At 39.3% G+C, this 18,728-nt stretch overlaps 1 protein-coding gene across 1 annotated transcript; it reads right to left on the bottom strand.

Annotated features, from left to right (window-relative positions):
- Positions 1–7,332: 7,332 nt before the first annotated feature.
- On the bottom strand, positions 7,333–17,734 carry LOC137005027 (myelin-associated glycoprotein-like). Its single transcript, XM_067365775.1, has 8 exons — positions 17,701–17,734; positions 16,144–16,202; positions 15,642–16,022; positions 15,079–15,375; positions 14,907–15,006; positions 13,379–13,417; positions 8,355–8,387; positions 7,333–8,224 (listed from the first exon to the last, which is right to left on the bottom strand). Exons 2-8 carry the CDS (start codon positions 16,181–16,183, stop codon positions 8,155–8,157), a joined length of 960 nt encoding a protein of 319 aa, XP_067221876.1. The 5' UTR covers positions 16,184–16,202; positions 17,701–17,734; the 3' UTR covers positions 7,333–8,154.
- Positions 17,735–18,728: the final 994 nt, after the last annotated feature.

Genomic DNA, 18,728 nt, shown 5'->3' with positions numbered 1-18,728 from the left:
CAACAGAGGCGCCATGCGCCAACGCCCAGGAGGAAGCAACACCCCGAGTGGAGTGAGCTCGCAACCCGAGAGGGCACGGCTCGCCTTGGGACTGGTATGCCAAGGCGACGGCATCCACTATCCAGTGGGCCAACCTCTGTTTGGAGACAGCCTTTCCCTTCTGCTGACCTCCAAAACAGACAAAGAGCTGCTCAGAGCTTCTAAAGCTCTGCGTGCGGTCCACGTAAACGCGCAGAGCACGAACGGGACACAGCAATGCAAGGGCTGGGTCTGCCTCCTCCGGGGGCAGTGCTTGCAGGTTCACCACCTGGTCCCTGAAGGGAGTGGTGGGAACCTTGGGCACATATCCAGGCCGGGGTCTCAAGATGACTTGAGAGTAGTCCGGCCCGAATTCCAGGCACGAATCGCTGAACGAAAATGCTTGCAGGTCCCCAACCCTCTTGAAGGAGGCGAGCGCGGTCAGGAGCACTGTCTTAAGAGACAGATGTTTCAGCTCGACTGACTCAAGGGGCTCGAAGGCAGCTCCCCGAAGGCCCAAGAGGGCGATGGAGAGATCCCAGGAGGGAATGAGGCGAGGCCTAGGGGGATTCAACCTCCTGGCGCCTCTGAGGAACCTGATGATCAGGTCGTGCTTACCTGAGTCGGCGCTGACTCCACAGAAGGAGATGGCGGGCGAGTTGCGACATGCGACGGGAGCGTAGACCACCCTGGTGGTTGATATACGCTACCGCCGATGTGTTGTCCGTCCGGACCAGTACATGCTTGCCCTGCAGCAGCGGTCGAAACCGGCGCAGCGCAAGGAGTACTGCCAGCAACTCGAGGCAGTTGATATGCCAATGGCAATGGGATCCCGTCCAGGACCCCGACGCCGACTGGCCACTGCATATGGCACCCCAGCCGGTGGCAGAGGCATCTGTTGTGACAACAACATGCCTGGACACTTGCACTAGGGGCACCCCGGCCCGTAGAAAAGCAATGTCCGACCACGGGCTGAATGTGTGGCGGCAACTCGGTGTGATGACCACACGGAGTGAGCCACGGTGCCATGCCCACCTCGGGACCCGGTCGTGCAGCCAGTGCTGAAGCGGTCTCATATGAAGCAATCCGAGCGGCGTGACCGCGGCTGCGGATGCCATATGCCCCAGGAGCCTCTGAAATTGTTTCGGTGGGACCGCTGTTTTCCGCGAGAACGAGTTCAGGCAGTTCAGCACCGACTGTGCACGCTCGTTGGTGAGACGTGCTGTCATATTGACCGAGTCCAGCTCCACACCGAGAAAAGAGATGCTCTGCACGGGGCAGAGCTTGCTCTTCTCCCGGTTGACCCGAAGCCCCAACTGGCTGAGGTGCCTGAGCACCAGGTCCCTGTGTTCGCACAACTGCTCTCGTGACTGGGCCAAAATGAGCCAGTCGTCGAGATAGTTGAGGATGCGAACGCCCACTTCCCTGACTTCATCTCGGCTGCAGGGACAGGCTCTATTGCGTCCTTCGCCAAGAGAACCGCAATCTCCGCCCGCAGGACAGAGGCGTTGGGACCTGTCACCGAGGTGAACAGAACGCCGCTGAACCTGGGTGGACGCCTGGCGAACTGAATCGCGTAGCCGAGTCTGACTGTCCGAATGAGCCAACGGGACGGGTTGGGAAGGCGTAGCCACGCCTCCAAGCACCGTGCGAGTGGAACCATCCGGACAACAGAAGTACCCATGGGGGGGCAGCATGGAGCACTGTGGCCTGACTCGGGAGGCAGTGCGCCCCGAAGTCGAGGCTGTGAGTGGAGTCCACTCACATGGCTCCGAGTGGGCAGGGTGGCGTGGGAAGCCGGTGCGTTCCCAGGGCGCCAAGACCCTGCCCGTGGCGAAGGAAGGAACGGCTGAGAGGGAGCGAAAGCTCGCTCACCCTCAGCGCGGACCTTCTCATATGACCCAGAGGTTTTGGAAATTGCTCTTTTATTGAAAATGTGGGTACGCGGCCAGCGGCGGAACAGAAAGAAAACAAAACACAGGATTTTGTGCGGTCACCGTCTCCGTGGCAACCTCCAAAACTTCCGGGTCTCCCGTCTCAGGGCCGCTTCTTCGCCGCCTTCTTTTTCTTAGAAGGCGGTTTGGCAGCCTGGGTGGGGGGCGTGGCCTTCCTGCGGGTGGCTCGAGGAGGGTGAGAGGGTTCTGACCTCACAGGAGCCTGAGCCGCAGGGGGACGCCCTCGGCGAGGAGCAGACAGAGGCACAGCCCGAGGCGGATTGGTGGCATCATCGCGCCTGGGCAGGATGTGTTTGATGGCCTCCGTCTGCTTCTGCACCGCCGAGAACTGCTGGGCAAAGTCCTCGACGGTGTCGCCGAAGAGGCCAGCCTGGGAGATGGGGGCGTCAAGAAAGCGAGCTTTGTCGACTTCCTTCATCTCAGCCAGGTCCAACCAGAGATGCCGTTCCTGGACCACCAGGGTGGACATCGTTTGACCCAGGGCACGTGCCGTGACCTTCGTCGCCCGGAGGGCGAGGTCGGTCGCGGCACGCAGCTCTTGAAGCACTCCTGGGTCAGCACTACCCTCGTGCAGGTCCTTCAGCGCTTTCGCCTGATGGACCTGCAGAATCATAAATGCACCGCAACCGCACGTTCCACCTGTGGAATGTCCACATACCCCCTGGCGGCCCCACCATCGAGGGTAGTGAGAGTGGAGGAGGCAGAGGACCGCAGTCTGGCCGTATGAGGTGCCAGCCAGGTCTTCTGGAGCTCCTCATGCACCTCCGGGAAGAAAGGCACTGGGGCGGGACGCGGCTGGGTGCCGTGCCCCGAACCCAGAAACCAATCATCCAACCGCGAGCGCTCGGGGCAGGGTGGAGGGTTCCACTCAAGCCCGATGCCCGCGGCGGCCCGGGCAAGCATGGCCGTAAGCTCAGAGTCCGCCTCTGACTGAGCCACCACCCCTGAAGGCGGGAGCTCAGAGTCATCGTCAGACTCCGAACCGTTCAGCCCACTCCCCGATGCAGCGATCGTCACCCGATCCTCCTCCGGAGCGCCGAAAGTGACGTGGGGCACCCCCGAGGAGGGCCCCGCGACAGCAGGCGGCAGCTCGACGGCACATGGTGCTGTGGAGGAGTGGGAGGTTCGACCGCTACAGCCGCCGGCGTTGGGGTAGTGGCAGAGGGGCCTCTCACTTCTGTTTTAAAGAAGGAGAGGCGCGATCTCAGCACCAACATGGACATGCCCTCACAGTGAGGGCATGCGCCATCCATGAACGCTGACTCAGCGTGCGGTCTACCCAGACACGTGAGACAGTGATCATGGCCGTCAGAGGAGGTCAGGAAACGACCGCATCCAGAAACACACGGATGAAAAGACATCTTGAAAAAGACGCTGATCGCCCGTGCTTGCTCTTTCAGTATACCTCACCAGCCGAAGCACCCAGGGACGAGTGTGGTACCGTCCTGTGGGCAGCGCGCCGTCACACCCACCGCTGAGCGTGCCTTCCCACCAGCTGGAGAGACTCGAGCAGCCACCAGGAACAAAAACAGCCGAGTAGCAATTAAAATTGCTGTTTTTAGGATCCTGTCCTATAGCAATTATAATTGCTGTTTTTGCTCTTTGAAATTCGCTCTTTCTTAAGAGGTGAATGTGCAGATCCGATCCGATCGGCTCCGAAGCAAAAGTATGAATGAAGGTGAGTATGCCGGCCCTATTTATACCCGGATGCCGGGGGAGGGGCCCGGCATGTAAATCTCACAGGCCAATTCCCATTGGCTTGTTTTGTATCCTTGGAGGTGATTGGGCTCCCTAGCGAGACCCCATTACGTCAGTATCGACGTAACGTCGAACGTGACTGACTGAATGGGAACGAGCAGCATTTAATCAACTTTTGAACCTGTGAGTCAACACAAAGAAGTACGTTACAATGAGCGAATCTTCTATTTGCTAAACACTCTGACTCGAAATGGATAATATAATTCTGAAAATCTGCTTTTAATAATGGTCATTTGCACTTATGAATTTAATGTATGATTTCAGAAATGACGGATTTGTGGACAATATTTACACTGCGACTATAACAAACATTTAATTGCTTTACAAATCCTATATTATTCGATAACACAATACTATAAAACGCTTATTACGAAATAAAAACTTGCAACAATCCACGTTGACAATATAAAATGTCACACTTACTCTGTATCACTCAGTTTCTTCTGAAGACACGTGTTGTCCAACATGGAAAATCATCCGGTTTCCGCTGGCTTCTCTCGAAAATTCTCAAAGGAAAAAAAATGATTCAGCGAATCATCTTGAGCGGTTCATTGTTCATGAATCGCTCAATTCCGCCAATGATGAATTGGAATCTGACCATGAATAAAAACTGAAGCAGCTTGACAAATTTTTGATGTAATTTAATTAATCTGTGCTCATAATTGTAAACAACTATTTTTAATGTACACACTAAAATAAAATACACTGTAATTAATTTATATATACCACAGTAGTGATAACTAAAAGACAACCATTGACACTGGCTTGAGAAAACCTGAGCAGAAAGTTTGAAATATATTTAATGTTGTTAAGTTTGAAGATGTATGTTTACAGCGGTTTTAAAAGCTTGAAGTTCAGGGTTTAAGACAATGCAATCTACCAGACAGCGAGATAGATAGATAAATTAAGTTTAGTTTACACAGTAAATTGTTTAGTTTACTGCTATGAACGCATTATAATTGAAGTAAAACCTTGTATGTAACCTTTCAACTTACATTTATAAATTAAAATAACAATTATACTTGTTAATTCAACAGAAAGTCTATTGCAGTTGTTTAAACATACATTTTTGAGTTAAAATAACCATTTTACTTGTTCATTCAACTTTCAGTCTAGTTGAGGACAAGAAAACTTAAAATTTCTTGTTGTCTGGACAATCTAGTTATCTCTACACAAAAAAAACAAGTTGAAATAACTAAATTGTGGAAATATTTTTTACAGCTTATGAGTCTACTGGACAGCCTTCTCCCTTGGCCATCCGGGCACATTCTACTAGGAGTATGGCTGCTTCAAAAGCTTTAATTTCGGGGGTTCCCCTCCATGATATCTCTGATGCAGCTGGGTGGTCCTCACCTCATACTTTTATTAGGTTTTATAACCTAGACTTTGGCTCCACTCTGGGGTCTGTTGTGCTTTCGTCTTAGACTTGCATAAAGGCACTTGGCATTATGGCATAGTTGGGATAAGGTTCCCAATGCGTCTTGATGCAGCTCGAAGTTCCCATGAATGGGAACGTCTCGGGTTACGTATGTGAGATGCTGCGTCACTTTGCCATACTCCCTGCATGCCTGTGAGCACATTGCTTCAGCCTATTAGAAGCCAGTCTTCTTTTTTCTGGGTATGCTTTATAGTTTCCTGGTCTGTGACATCACCCGTCTATGACGTTCCGTCACGCCATTGGACCGATTTCACAAGTGCTTCATGACGCAGTCATGCAGAGACGTTCCCAGTGCGTCTCGACGCAACGTCTCGTTCCCTATTCAGGGAACCAGGGTTACATACGCAACCCCATGACATTTCTCATTTTTCTACTTTCAATATTTTCTCGTATTTCTGCTTTCACTGGTGTTAAGCATTAATTGATACAAGCTGGTAAAAGGGTAGTAAAACATTTCTATTTGAACATTTGAAAACATTGTGTTAGTGGCTTATGACCATATTGAAGATTCTGCCTCAACAACAGTGCTGAATACAGATACAGTTAAAAAAAAAAAAAAACAGTAGCTACTGTGGGGACTTAACTAAAGATAAGACACAACGAATGTTTGAAATGTCACATTTAATGATAAAACAATCTTTTGTGCTGTATTGGTGGCTTTGTTTACAATTAAGACACCAAAAAGTTACAAACATTAATACTGTTTATAATGCAGTGAAATTTACAATGCTATTTTATTGATTCTAGACATGAAACAACTTTAAAAAGTGCTAACACTTCTCAAAATTACAAACAAATCAAAATTAAAAGCAATTAATGGTGTATTTTAGTAAAAAACATTTTCACTTAATCTCCCTAAGATTTTAGGTGATTACCTGCCAACAGACCAACCCCTGAACCTCCAAATTAATGTAGAAACATAAACAGTTTATTTAAATTATGTGTTTAATGGCATCTTTTACCAAGTAACCTACTTTGAATGAAGGCCATTGTCATTGATACAGATTTTTATTTTTTTTTTAAGCCAAATCAATTCGATTTTACGGTATAATTGAAAAGCATTTTTTTTTTTTAAACATTTAATAGGCTTTTTTCTGTAAACTTTTTTTTTTCGTTGTTCTTGACCCATATAACCTCCTTATAAAACAGTGCTTTAAGATTTTCAGGTAGGTCTAAACATATACAAAAACATACAGAAATTGAATAAACTAATCAAATGTAAAATAACACTGCACTGTATAAATTAAATGCAGATGAATAATTATTAAAGCTACAAATGCTATTCAGTCAAGAGCATTTTGTGGTTTTCTCTTTTTTTCATTTGTTGGATTAACATTAATGACAGACTTCAGCTTGTTTATTAGGCAAGCTGAAGTCTGCTTGCATCACTTTAAGACATGACGCAAATCTGACATATCTGATTTTCTTAATTAATTTCATATCAATTCTCCCAACTCTTTACTGTCTTAAAAAAATGGGCATTTTGACATAATTTTGTGTGTTTGTCGGTTCAGGTGTGATAATACGCAAAAGAGAATTCAAATCTGTACTGGAATGCTGAGAAGCGGCTTTCTGTGCACGCGTTTCAGGTTGTTTACAGAGAGCTTCACAGACAGCGCACCAGTACTGAATTGAGTTCTCTTTTGCATCTTATTGTGCTTGAATGGTTTAAAAGCCCTTGAATGAATGAGAGCGCAATCATATACTGTAATGCTAGCAAAAGCATGCCAGAAAAAAAAGGATGCTGCTTTAATTGCATTAAATAGGCTAATTTGAAAGCGTTAAACTTTAAAAAAAACAAAAAAAAAAAAACATCATCACAATAATTAACGTGTTAATTTTGACAGCACTTATATATAATGTATAATTAGATTATTAAAAATTGGAAACAGATCTGTGTGCTTTTATCAGCAGGAAGCCTCTTACACATTGTACTTATTTCTACTCCAGTCAGATCCAAAATAACACATAAGCACCAGCACCACAATTTGACTCTTTGTATGTATATATATATATATATATATATATATATATATATATATATATATATATATATATATATATATATATATATATATATATTTACCTGTTCAGTAAGGTCACACAGATTAACAATAATCACACAATCTGTAAAACAACTGATCTGAGTTTAGGTGACTCCCCTTATTGTAACTAGGCCCATTATTGACTACAATACCAAAAAAAAAAAAGTCCATTGCATCCCATATATGCCATATTTACCATATTTGTCAATATTCATAATGAATATTTGACAATTTATCTGACAGTGCTATTTCTAGTGAAAAACAGGGAGAAAATGACTTTTATGAGAATAGTACAACTTTGCATCTGCATCTGAACAGGCTTAACAGATTAATCTAAAATTATTCACTAATATATAAACTTTTATCTATTTATTGTCCTAGTATAAATTATGGATTACAGATTGTATCCAACCCTACACCGTCAATTACTGCTGGTAAATCTATATCATAACTAAAATCCAAATCAAACCACAGATTGAGTAAATTTCCATTAGAGCAATGGTTCCCAAACCTGTCCTGGAGGACCCCCAGCACTGCACATTTTGGATGTCTCTCTCATCTAACACACCTGATTCAACTCATCAGCTCATTAGTAGAGACTGTAACAAAGCCACTGGAAGGCAAGCCTGCAACCTTTAGCCAAAAAAGCATAATGGCTAATGCTAACTGGTGGTATGCAGGGAGGAGTTTTGAACGGCGACACAATAGGCGGAGAGGGGCTGCATGTGATTAAATTAGCCTTTATGCTTTCTCCAGTGGTAAGAGACACAGACCCTCTTATCTCCCTATAATAATACGATCTCTGACCGCAAGACCTGAAGTAGGTGTTTCAGATAAGGGCAACATACAAAATATGCAGTGCTGGGGGTCCTTCAGGACAGGTTTGGGAACCACTGCATAAGAGGATTTGTTTTGTCCTGGTTTGTTGCAGAAGAGCGCATTAGAACCTGTTGTGTGGTTGACTCTGCTCTATGCCACCTGGACCACTGCTGCCTTCACCTGAACGAAACCTGGTGATCACACACATACACACACGAAAGTCAAGGATTTAATTCAGTTCAAGTTCACTCATAACTGATAGAGGTTGATTATTCAGTTATTCAATGCAGTCGTTAAAACACTCAAAAGTTTACTAATTACCTGCGAGACATTCTTGATAGTCGACTCCATATTCTTAAAAAAAACAAAACAACAACAACAACATTTACATCATCATTAGTAAATCAATTATGATGACTTTTAACTTTCAATTACATTGTTTACTTATGGGTTCTTATTGTTATATTTTAACAGATCAGTCTCCAATCTAATAATACAGTTACTAAATAGAATATGTGTGTTTTTATTAGCAGGAAGCATCTTTAAACACACAGGCCTGGTTTCACAGACAGGGCTTAGACTAAACCAGGATTAGGCCTTAGTTCAATCAGTTCATTTAAGTAGGTTTTATAAATGTACCCTAGAAGAAAACATTAATGGTGTGCATATTGAGACAAAACATTGTCACTGACATATTTTAAGAAATGCCAGTGCACGTGGCATTCAGTTAAAACAGCTTAAACATGCATTATAGTCTAGGACTATATTAAGCCTTGTCTCTGAAACCGGGGGACAATGTACTCTCTTCACCCCAGTCAGCAGACATACAGTTTGACCTTTCTTTATTTCTTTTTTTTTATAAAAAAAGAAAGAAAAAAAAAAGAAAGCCAAAATATTAAATGTCATGGATGATTATTTGCTTTTAATTTTAGTCCAATATGTTGTAGATGGGGTGAACATGTGAAAATAACAATTTTCACCTGAGATTTGGAGCCAAATTAAAGTGGAGTAAAAACAACTTTAGAAAGACGGCAACAGTGTTATTTTATTTTTACACAGAGATTGGTAGGTTTATTAGTAAAGTCTGTTGACTTCTGCAATCTTTGTTGCATTATATGCCAATGGTGACTGTTCAAATGTGTGAAGACATTTTATTTCTGCATGCCTAGAACTCAAGAAGTACTAAAGATATCTTAATACCCTTTCAGATTTTGGTTCTTAACCCTTTAACTTTCACCCCTAGATAGAGCCAATGAAAGCTTATTATTGAACATATAAAAAATGACCTCAAGCTGTTTTTTTTGTCAATTTATGTTTTTATCTAAAAGATATAAAACTCTACCGTACGGTTGCGATGTCAGTTTATGGTAAATATTTTTACCACATTTTTTACATTTGTGGTACTTTTTTTTTTTTTTTTTATTTGTGGGCTTTTCTGAATAATAAACATACCTGTAACAGTGTTAATATACCTTCCATAATTATCAGGGTTCACATGAAATTAAGTTTATTTAAAAAAAAACAAAAAAAACAATTATACATTACGTATTGTCTTATGGTGGTCAATATAATATCCAGACCATTTTTAGTGAATTTAATTCATAACCATTTCAATAAATTCAGCAAATTTCAGTAAATTCAGGTAATATGGCAATTTAAAGCATTTTTCACAACAGGAATACTGCAAGTTTTATAAAATATCTAAGTCTATTTATCGTCCATAAATTCTATTTTTAGTCATTTTACTTGAGCTCCTGAATGTTCAAACCAGAGTTTTTCTAATTTTTTGGTTTAGTTGACAGGTACATGTATAAAAGCACTCTGAAATGGTTGGTTGTTTTACTTTATAAGCACTCTCTAATGCTCTGCTGAAGCTTGCGGTTTGAAAAAAAATCATACCATATGTAGAAATGTGAATGCAAATACTAGCTACTTGCTTGATTTCACACATTGTGAAATGAATTACCAATATTTGCAAAATGGACATTATTGCTGTTGCCATAATAGTCTTCTTCTTCATCAGTTTTCTCTAAAAACTTGCAAAATCTCTGTCAAAGTACTAAAATTGAAGAAGAATTTAGTTCGCCACTAATATAAAAATATGTTCTATATAGTGGACAAACTCTGGAGGGCCACTGCCCTGCATAGTTTAGCTCTCCAACCCTGATAAAACTCACCTGCCTGTAGTTTTCTAGTAATCCTGAAGGCATTGATTAGCTGGTTCAGGTGTGTTTGATTAGGGTTGGAGCTAAACTCTGCAGGGCAGTGGCCCTCCAGGACCGAGTTTGCCCACCCCTGTTCTATATGAATGCAATCCAAACATGCTATATCTGCCTTTTTTGGCATTGCAATGTAAATTGTGTTGTTTCCATGCAATTTACAAGTTCTCTTCCAAGGCCTCATAGGATAGTAAAGTGTCTTTGTATGTATGTAACACTCACTTTTCATTACCCGATCAGTTCCTTTCCACTATACGCAAAATAAAATACTGCATAAATGTATGTGTGAGTAACATTTATGAAATTGTATTTTATATTCCATTAAGTTTTTACTATGTCTGCTTGAGGAAAAAAATAAAAAATATCCCCATGGACATCCTCATAATCCACTCTTAGATCACCCTGTTGTCACACCTCAGTTCCTACCATCTGGCTATTCTTACCCTTTACAGACATATCAACCGTACGGTCACGCATAGTTTTGGAAAGTCATGGCAAACAGGTGTTTCTTTATTTCTCTTATATTTTGCCATAGTTCTGTTGTTTAGACTCTACCCTACTAACTACAACATTGTGGTTTGATTCCCTCCTTAACTGATACCATGTTTAACCCTATTATTCGATGACCGTTCAGCAACTTCATTCTTTCGTGTGACCGACTGAAGTGTGCAAACTGATGCGGTCACCTGAAAATTGAAAATTCCCATCCCTCCATGACAAAAGCAAATAATGGGGTGGGACAATAGAGCTGTGGTAGATTTTTGTCTCATCTCCTTCATTTGACTGATTTTTTTCACACTCAAAGTAAGGTCTACCGTACGGTTGAGAAATCTGTTAAAGGGTTAAACTTTTCTTTTGGTATCTTAATTCTTAATACCCTGTATGATTAATTTTCAGAGAAATAGGAATTTCAATGTGGCTCCATGAGTAAACTATTAAATTGCACACATTCTCAGGGGTCAAAAACACGTGTTGTTCACTTTGCACTCAGCTGATAATTATTTCTTTTAAAGAGGAATGTCTGAAGAAAAAATTATGTTAAAACTAAAAAAAAAAAAAAAAAATTATCTTGTTTCCCTTTTTCAAAACAGTTGCATAGAACATTCCTGTCTGAACATTTTTTTACAAGATGTAATATAAGTCTAAGGTGTCTGCTGAATGTGTCTGTGAAGTTTCAGCTCAAAATACCCCATAGATTTTTTTTTATTATTTTTTTTTTAACTGCCTATTTTGGGGCACCATTAACTATGCACTGATTTCACTCGACGCCGCCCCTTTAAGACGCGAGCTTCCTGTCACACGAGCTGTCAACTACAGCGCAAAGTTCACACAGCTAATATAACCCTCAAATGGATCTTTACAAGATGTTCGTCATGCATGCTGTATGCATGCTACGAATTATGTGAGTACAGTATTTATTTTGATGTTAAAAGTTTAATTCTGAGTGAATCTGAGGCTGGGCTCCGTGGCTAACGGCTAATCCTACACTGTTGGAGAGATTTATAAAGAATGAAGTTGTGTTTATACATTATACAGACTGCAAGTGTTTAAAAAATGAAAATAACGGCAGTCTTGTCTCCGTGAATACAGTAAGAAACGATGGTAACTTTAACCGCATTTAACAGTACATTATCAACATGCTAACGAAACATTTAGAAAGACAATTTACAGATATCACTAAAAATATCATGATATCATGGATCATGTCAGTTATTATTGCTCCATCTGCCATTTTTCGCTGTTGTTCTTGCTTACCTAGTCTGATGATTCAGCTGTGTGCAGATCCAGACGTTAACTGGCTGCCCTTGTGTAATGCCTTTGATAATTGTTGGGAACGTGGGCTGGCATTATGCAAATATTGGGGGCATACACCCCGACTGTTACATAACAGTCGGTGTTATGTTGAGAATCACCTGTTCTTCGGAGGTCGTTTAAACAAATGAGATTTATATAAGGAGGAGGAAACAATGGAGTTTGAGACTCACTGTATGTCTTTTCCATGTACTGAACTCTTGTTATTTAACTATGCCAGGGTAAATTCAATTTTTGAGTCAAGGGCACCTTTAATATTGTTTTTTTCCTGTTTGTGTATCTTTAGCTCAAGAAGTGTTAAAGATGTCTTAATATCATTTTAGATTCCAATTTTTAATATACTTCTCTTTTGGTATTTTCATTTTTCATTCATTTTTCTATTTTCAGGAATGGTGGAATGGAGGTATGGGGATCCCAATGTGACTATATTTTAACCATTCTTAAAGGTAGAAAAGCAAATTTACCTGTAGTTCACTGCGTTCAGCTAATAATTATTGTATTTAAAGAAGAATCGGTAGCACTTTACAATATGGGCGCACTAACATGCATTAATTCATGTTTAACTAATGCACAGATAATCATGTTTTAATGTATGACTCATGAAGAACTAAACCATTAATTAATGATTACTGCATCAGCAACTAATATAGTTTATATATGATTAATAGATTAAGTAATATATGAATTGTTATTCATTAAATGTTAAAGCAGGGGTTCCCAACCACATTCCTGGAGCATTATGTAATGTACACTTAGATAGATCTCATCATAACTTTTGTGCTAATAGTCATAAGTAAGCCCAACATTAAGTTGGCTATTAAGGGTTATTAGAAATATTAGAAATAAATACATTTTATTCAATTTATTTTCAATTAAAGCAGTATGTACAAGTTAAAATAGGCAGATTAGTGCTATCTGGTTGAAAGAAATGAAAATCAAATTTAATATATAGTTTAACCACTACATGGCAGCACAGGCATATTTTTAAACAGGGTTCAGACTGATAACAAAATTGTTCAGATTTAATGACATCCTTTGCATTTGGATATACATTTAGCAGGATGTGGGTGGTAACAAAGTGCATTTACTCTGTTACATTTACTTGAGTATTTTATTATTTTGGAAAAATTTTACTTTTAAGAGTAGATAAAAGTCTGTTTTATCTGCTTTTTTGAGAACACTACTATAGATAATTCAAAGTTCACAGACTCAAAACCACACATTTTAAAATCAGACTATAATGTTATAATCAGACTATAATCAGACTATAATGAGGCACTATAATGTTCCCAGGTAGAAATGCTGTATACTCACCCATTGTCGTTTCTGGATTGCAGCTCTGCAATGCGATTCCTAGGAAAGATTTGAGTGATTTAAAACAAAATCTTAAATGAAAGATACTGAAAGTGTTTCTCAACTCCAGTCCTCGGGAACATCCTACCAGAATGCTTTAAATGTCTCACTAATTAAAACACATGATTCAACTCATCAGCTTCAGGGAGACATCTAAATCATTCTGGCATGAAGGTCTCGAGGACTGGAGTTGAGTAACATTGTCATAATGCATTATCATTATTATGCATTATTATTTAAAAGAATAAGAAAAAGTCCTGGACCAATTTGTACATGACAAGTATTTTCTGGGTGCATACATTCAATTTAAAAAAAAAAAAAAAGTAAATAAATAAACTGCAAACCAAACAAATTCAAAGTTCAAGATCAGTTGAAAATCTTTAGTTTTGTCATATTTATAAAAGATAGATATGCTAAACCGAGTCTTTCCGGAAAAAGCAGAGATCCTGGAGGCGTGTTTGCTGTCAGTGCCGTGACTAAAAAGTCACAGGCGTGCGTAGCTTCTGCGTAGAGATCACATGCTAGCTGCCACATCATTATAAATATAAAGGGAACAAAAACATTTGTGTTGTTTACATTATATGCACTTGCATGCCGATTGCCAACAAAACACAGACATCTGATGCAGCTTTACTCACCACCCGCAAAAATCTGGGACTTGTTTACAAAGCATTCATCACCGAAATACGGGGAACAAACAAACATACATGCACAACTCCATTGCTGCCTCGGAAAAACAAACTTCATCCTCTGTTCCCTTAACGCTGGGTTCTTTGGGAAGCTGAAAACGGTAATCTTTCCCTCACAACCAAAAACACACTCCTTTGGTGACAGGAGCTGCATCTCATTTCGGAGGCTGTGTCCTCCGGAGGTCACATTTGAAGGCTGAATACTTTATCAAGGATGTCTTATTTAAGAAAACCATAATAAAATTGACTGAAAATCATCGTGAGGTGTAAAATACTTTAATTTCTTCCTTACATTGCAATCTAATGATAATTTTTCTTAAATGAAACTGCCTTGATGATGTATGTGTGGGGCTTATAATAATATTCCATGTGATGTTAATGTTAGTTTTTATAGAGAGTGTTAGCAGTGTCTACACTGTCGGAATTCTAATAGAGAAGAAGAAGAAAAGAGCTAGTTCAAGATGAGCATTTATTGTTAAAACATATATAAGTTGTTTTTTGTTTGTTTGTTTTAGAAATGGAGTGATGGTTTCTCTAGATAAGACCCTTATTCCTCGTCTGGGATCATGTAGAACGTTTTGAAGCTGCAATGAAACTGTAATTTTGACCTTCAACCGTTTGGAGGCCATTGAAGTCCATTATGAGGAGGAAAATCCTGGAATGTTTTCATCAAAAACTTTAATTTCTTTTCGACTGAAGAAAGAAGGACATTGACATCTTGGATGACATGGGGGTGAGTAAATTATCAGGAAATTTTAATATGAAAGTGAGCTAATCCTTTAAATCAGATCCATACTCACTTGTATCTCTTGACAATGAAGACACACAGTAATCCAACAAAAAGAGCAGCTGCAAGCCCAGAGATGGCTGGTATGAGGATGTGGTTGAGAGTTGCTTGTTCTGATAAAAACAAAAATCACTTAATTGTTTAAAATCATTACTTAGATACACAAAAGTGTTTTAATTTTATACCTTTCACACTGATACGCTCTGTGGCTTGCATTTCACCCCGGACACTCCCGTGGTACTTGACAGTGCATGTGATAGAGTTGAGATTATCCTCTTTTGTTGGGGTGAAGGTAAGGAGAGATTCTGCCTCCCATTTTCCATGACCAATGTCCTTATAGCTCATGATTGTTTTTCCAGAGTGGCTCCAGCTGAGTGTGGGCTGATAGGATGGACAGGTGTGCTGGACAGAGCATTTGAAGACTGTGGGTTCACCCTCTTGCACAAACGCCTCAGACTGCAGCACAGGTTTTGATGCTTGCTCTACATATATTTTTTTGAATGATAAAACACATATTTCACATAGTAAATAAAAGCAAAAATGAGCTTGCTTAAATTTAAACGCTCTATTTTTTAATCCTATTTAGGAGTTATAATTACAGGTTAAAGAGAAAAATTTAACTTATTTACTAATTATTTAGTCACAAAAACATAATTTGGACTCTTTCCATTTTTTTTAGTTTGCTTTCTTATTTTGTATCCTATTTAGGTGTTGTAATTATAGGTTGAGAGCTCAAAAGCACACTTACCAATCATATTAATTCTCACACAGTTATCCACAAAGGAGTACTTGTCTTTTTCAGATGTCTCTAATTCCACCCTGAAACAATACGGGCCGTTGTCATGGTTTTTGACTTCATCAATCTCCAAGGAGCAGTTTAAAGCACCCAGTGACCCAATCAGTTTTGTACGATCCTTGAAATTCTCTAGAACTTTTGTAGGATCTTTGTGATAGATGAAATCCTCCCCTTTGTCCTTCATGTGCCACATGCCTTTAATACGACTGGAAGGCTGTTGTTGAGCAGGGTATTTGAATGAACAGGGCAACACGACACAAGATGAGACCAGAGCCTCCATTTCAGACTCTACCTTCACCTTCCAAACATCTCCAAACACGACAGCACCAATCACTGCAAAATCATAATCATAATATTAATAATAATAATAAAAATATTAGTAAAAGAAAATGTATATTCATTCATTTGTACATTTATTCATATAATGTATGGAAATAATGCTTTAAAATCATACCCTGAAGCCAGCAGAGAAGAACTCGTGCCCGTGTACCCATGCTGGACTGACTTTATAAACTGAAGAGGCAAAAACACAGAAATTGATCAAAAATGTTACTGATTACTTTGTGCATACAACAATCTTTATCTAGGGCACTGGATAGGCTTTAATTATAGTGTTCATATATATATATAGTATGCATCATATTGGTGCAAGTAGAATAAGTAGACAAGGTTGTTGGACAATGATATTTGTTGCATAATAGCTCAATGATTCAATGAATACTTGAAGCAAATACAAAGAGAATATGAGATTTCATAAGTCAGAGAGTCAAGACAGAAGAGAAGCATGTACAAATCCAACATCATTCTAAGCTTGCATTTGCCCATGCCTACTAGGTCACAAGCAAAAGTGGACAAAAAGAAAAAGAGTTAAAGTGAGATATGGGGCTCGCTTAGGAGGTCAAGTGTGATATTCTTTTTTTAATGCTATGGAACCTTGTTTCCGCCACAGAATAAAAAATAAAAAAAAAAGGTAAGTGCAGGTTTTTTTTTTTTTTTTTTTGGAGTTGACTTCCCGTTGGCTGTATTCTAGTCTATGTTAATAAACCTTTGTGTGGTACTATTATCTCTATCTTCGTCTGCTTCCCTGCAACTCACTGTAACAATGGAAGCCCATTTCCGCCACATAAGAAAAAATAAAGTCAAATTTATGACTTTCTGCTCATTGATCGTCAGGTCAATGAGCAGCAAGTCATAATTTCGACTTTATAACTTTATTTTAATTTTGCCTTTATGACTTTATTTAATTTCAACTTTATGACTTTATTTATGACTTTGTTAAAATGTCATAATTTTGACTTTTTATTTTTTTCTTATGTTGCAGAAATGGGCAATTCAGATAAAAACTCGGTCTTATCTTTTTTTTTTTATTCTGTGGTGGAAACAAGGTTCCATACTTCATAACTCACAATTGTGAGTTTATACCTCAGAATTCTGAGAAAATAAGTCAGAATTGTGAGTTATAAAGTCAGAATTGCGAGAGAAAAGTCAGAATTCTGACTTAATGTCTTGCAATTCTGACTTTATATCTTGCAATTTTGAGAAAAAAAGTAAGAAATTGCAAGATGTAAACTTGCAATAGTGAGGAAAATTAAATTATCTTTTAAATTGTTTTATTCCGTTGAGGAAACAAGCTTCCATATAATACATTTCAGGTCTCTAGAAATATGCAAGTCAGTAAATTATATTTTAAGAGTGAAGGGACCTTTACAACTGCAAAAAACAAAAAAAACAAAAACACACATATATATATATATATATATATATATATACTAGAACACTAGAAAATACATCTTGCAATAATCAGTAAGCAATCAAATATGATATAAATAATGGAAATTAACTTATTATTAATTAACTGTATTAATAATTAAATTAACTGTATATTTTGTATTTTCTCATTCTTCTCGTAATTGTTTTAGATAGAAATATTATCACTATACTTATAGTCAGGAATATTTTTTTTCATTGTATCATGTTGATAATAATTACATAAAAAAGAAAAGGAGCCTACCTTATTTTTCAGAGTGTGACTGGTGTGCCTTTACTGACTGAATGACTGACTGAATTCTAATGCAAACCAGAGATATAAACTGCCTAAAAAAACAACAGGAAGTATAATTTGCACCACAGTTTTCTGAGAATTCAAATTTATTTAATTTATCATGTTCTCCTGCATCCCTTGAGGACGGTGAGCATCAGAGTGAAGGTCAGAGTAGAATTAATGTTTGACTTGATCAAAAACAAACAGCGACATGATTCATGAATATTTAGGTGGGTTCACCAACTGAGAAGAATTCTATTCTTAGGGAATCCAGCTCCTTTACTAGACCTCCCATCAGAAAATATCAATTTTATCAGGTATCTAAAACCAGTCAACACTGAATTTTCTCTGGCATCCAAAACCAATCATGTTAAATCCTCTAGCAGTCCAAGAGACAGAGATACAGCAGGAATCAGGAGATGAAGTGGTAAAAATTAGCAGACTTTGTCCGACTAGTTTTCTTACACAATGAAAAATTACTGCTTCACAACATTGTCTTGTGCTGTTAAAAACAACTTAAAAGGGAGAGAACTAGCCTAAGTAAATATATATATATATTTACTTAGGCTATATATATATAAAAACTACAATACAGAATTACTCTGTTTTTGCTCTTGAAGCCACAACGTTTTTTTTTTTTGTTTTTTTTTTTGATTAGGTAATACTAACATAATGAAGTTGTTCCCGATTATACAAATTCTTTCAAAACAGTTCCATTAAAAAAAATTTAAACAGTAATTGTATTGTGCAAAAAACGGCAAACAAATTATAGGCTAACATTACTAGATGTTTTACACAAACTAAACCATTGATTTTCAAATGGCGGACCAAATCCGCATCCAGACCCCATCATGTTTCCATTCGGATCGCAAGTATCCGAATAGCACCAGTTTATTGTTTCTAGTTGAAGTGAGCAGCACTTCAAAACAGAAGTGCAGATCACACCACATGCACTCAGGATCGTTTGTGGTAATGATATTTCAGCGCTATATCCTCTA

Source organism: Chanodichthys erythropterus, chromosome 17, assembly GCF_024489055.1.
Source record: "Chanodichthys erythropterus isolate Z2021 chromosome 17, ASM2448905v1, whole genome shotgun sequence".
In the NCBI taxonomy this organism is placed as follows: domain Eukaryota; kingdom Metazoa; phylum Chordata; class Actinopteri; order Cypriniformes; family Xenocyprididae; genus Chanodichthys; species Chanodichthys erythropterus.
This window is presented reverse-complemented; position numbering and strand designations above follow the sequence as displayed.

Excerpts from the sequence above, each read along its gene's own strand:
- LOC137005027 (XM_067365775.1), bottom strand. The coding sequence starts at position 16,183 with ATGGGTACACGGGCACGAGTTCTTCTCTGCTGGCTTCAGG. Across the intron at positions 15,376-15,641 it reads TGTGAGAATTAATATGATTG|AGCAAGCATCAAAACCTGTG; the intron begins GTAAGTGTGCTT and ends AAATATATGTAG. Across the intron at positions 13,418-14,906 it reads TTCATTGTCAAGAGATACAA|GAATCGCATTGCAGAGCTGC; the intron begins GTGAGTATGGAT and ends AATCTTTCCTAG.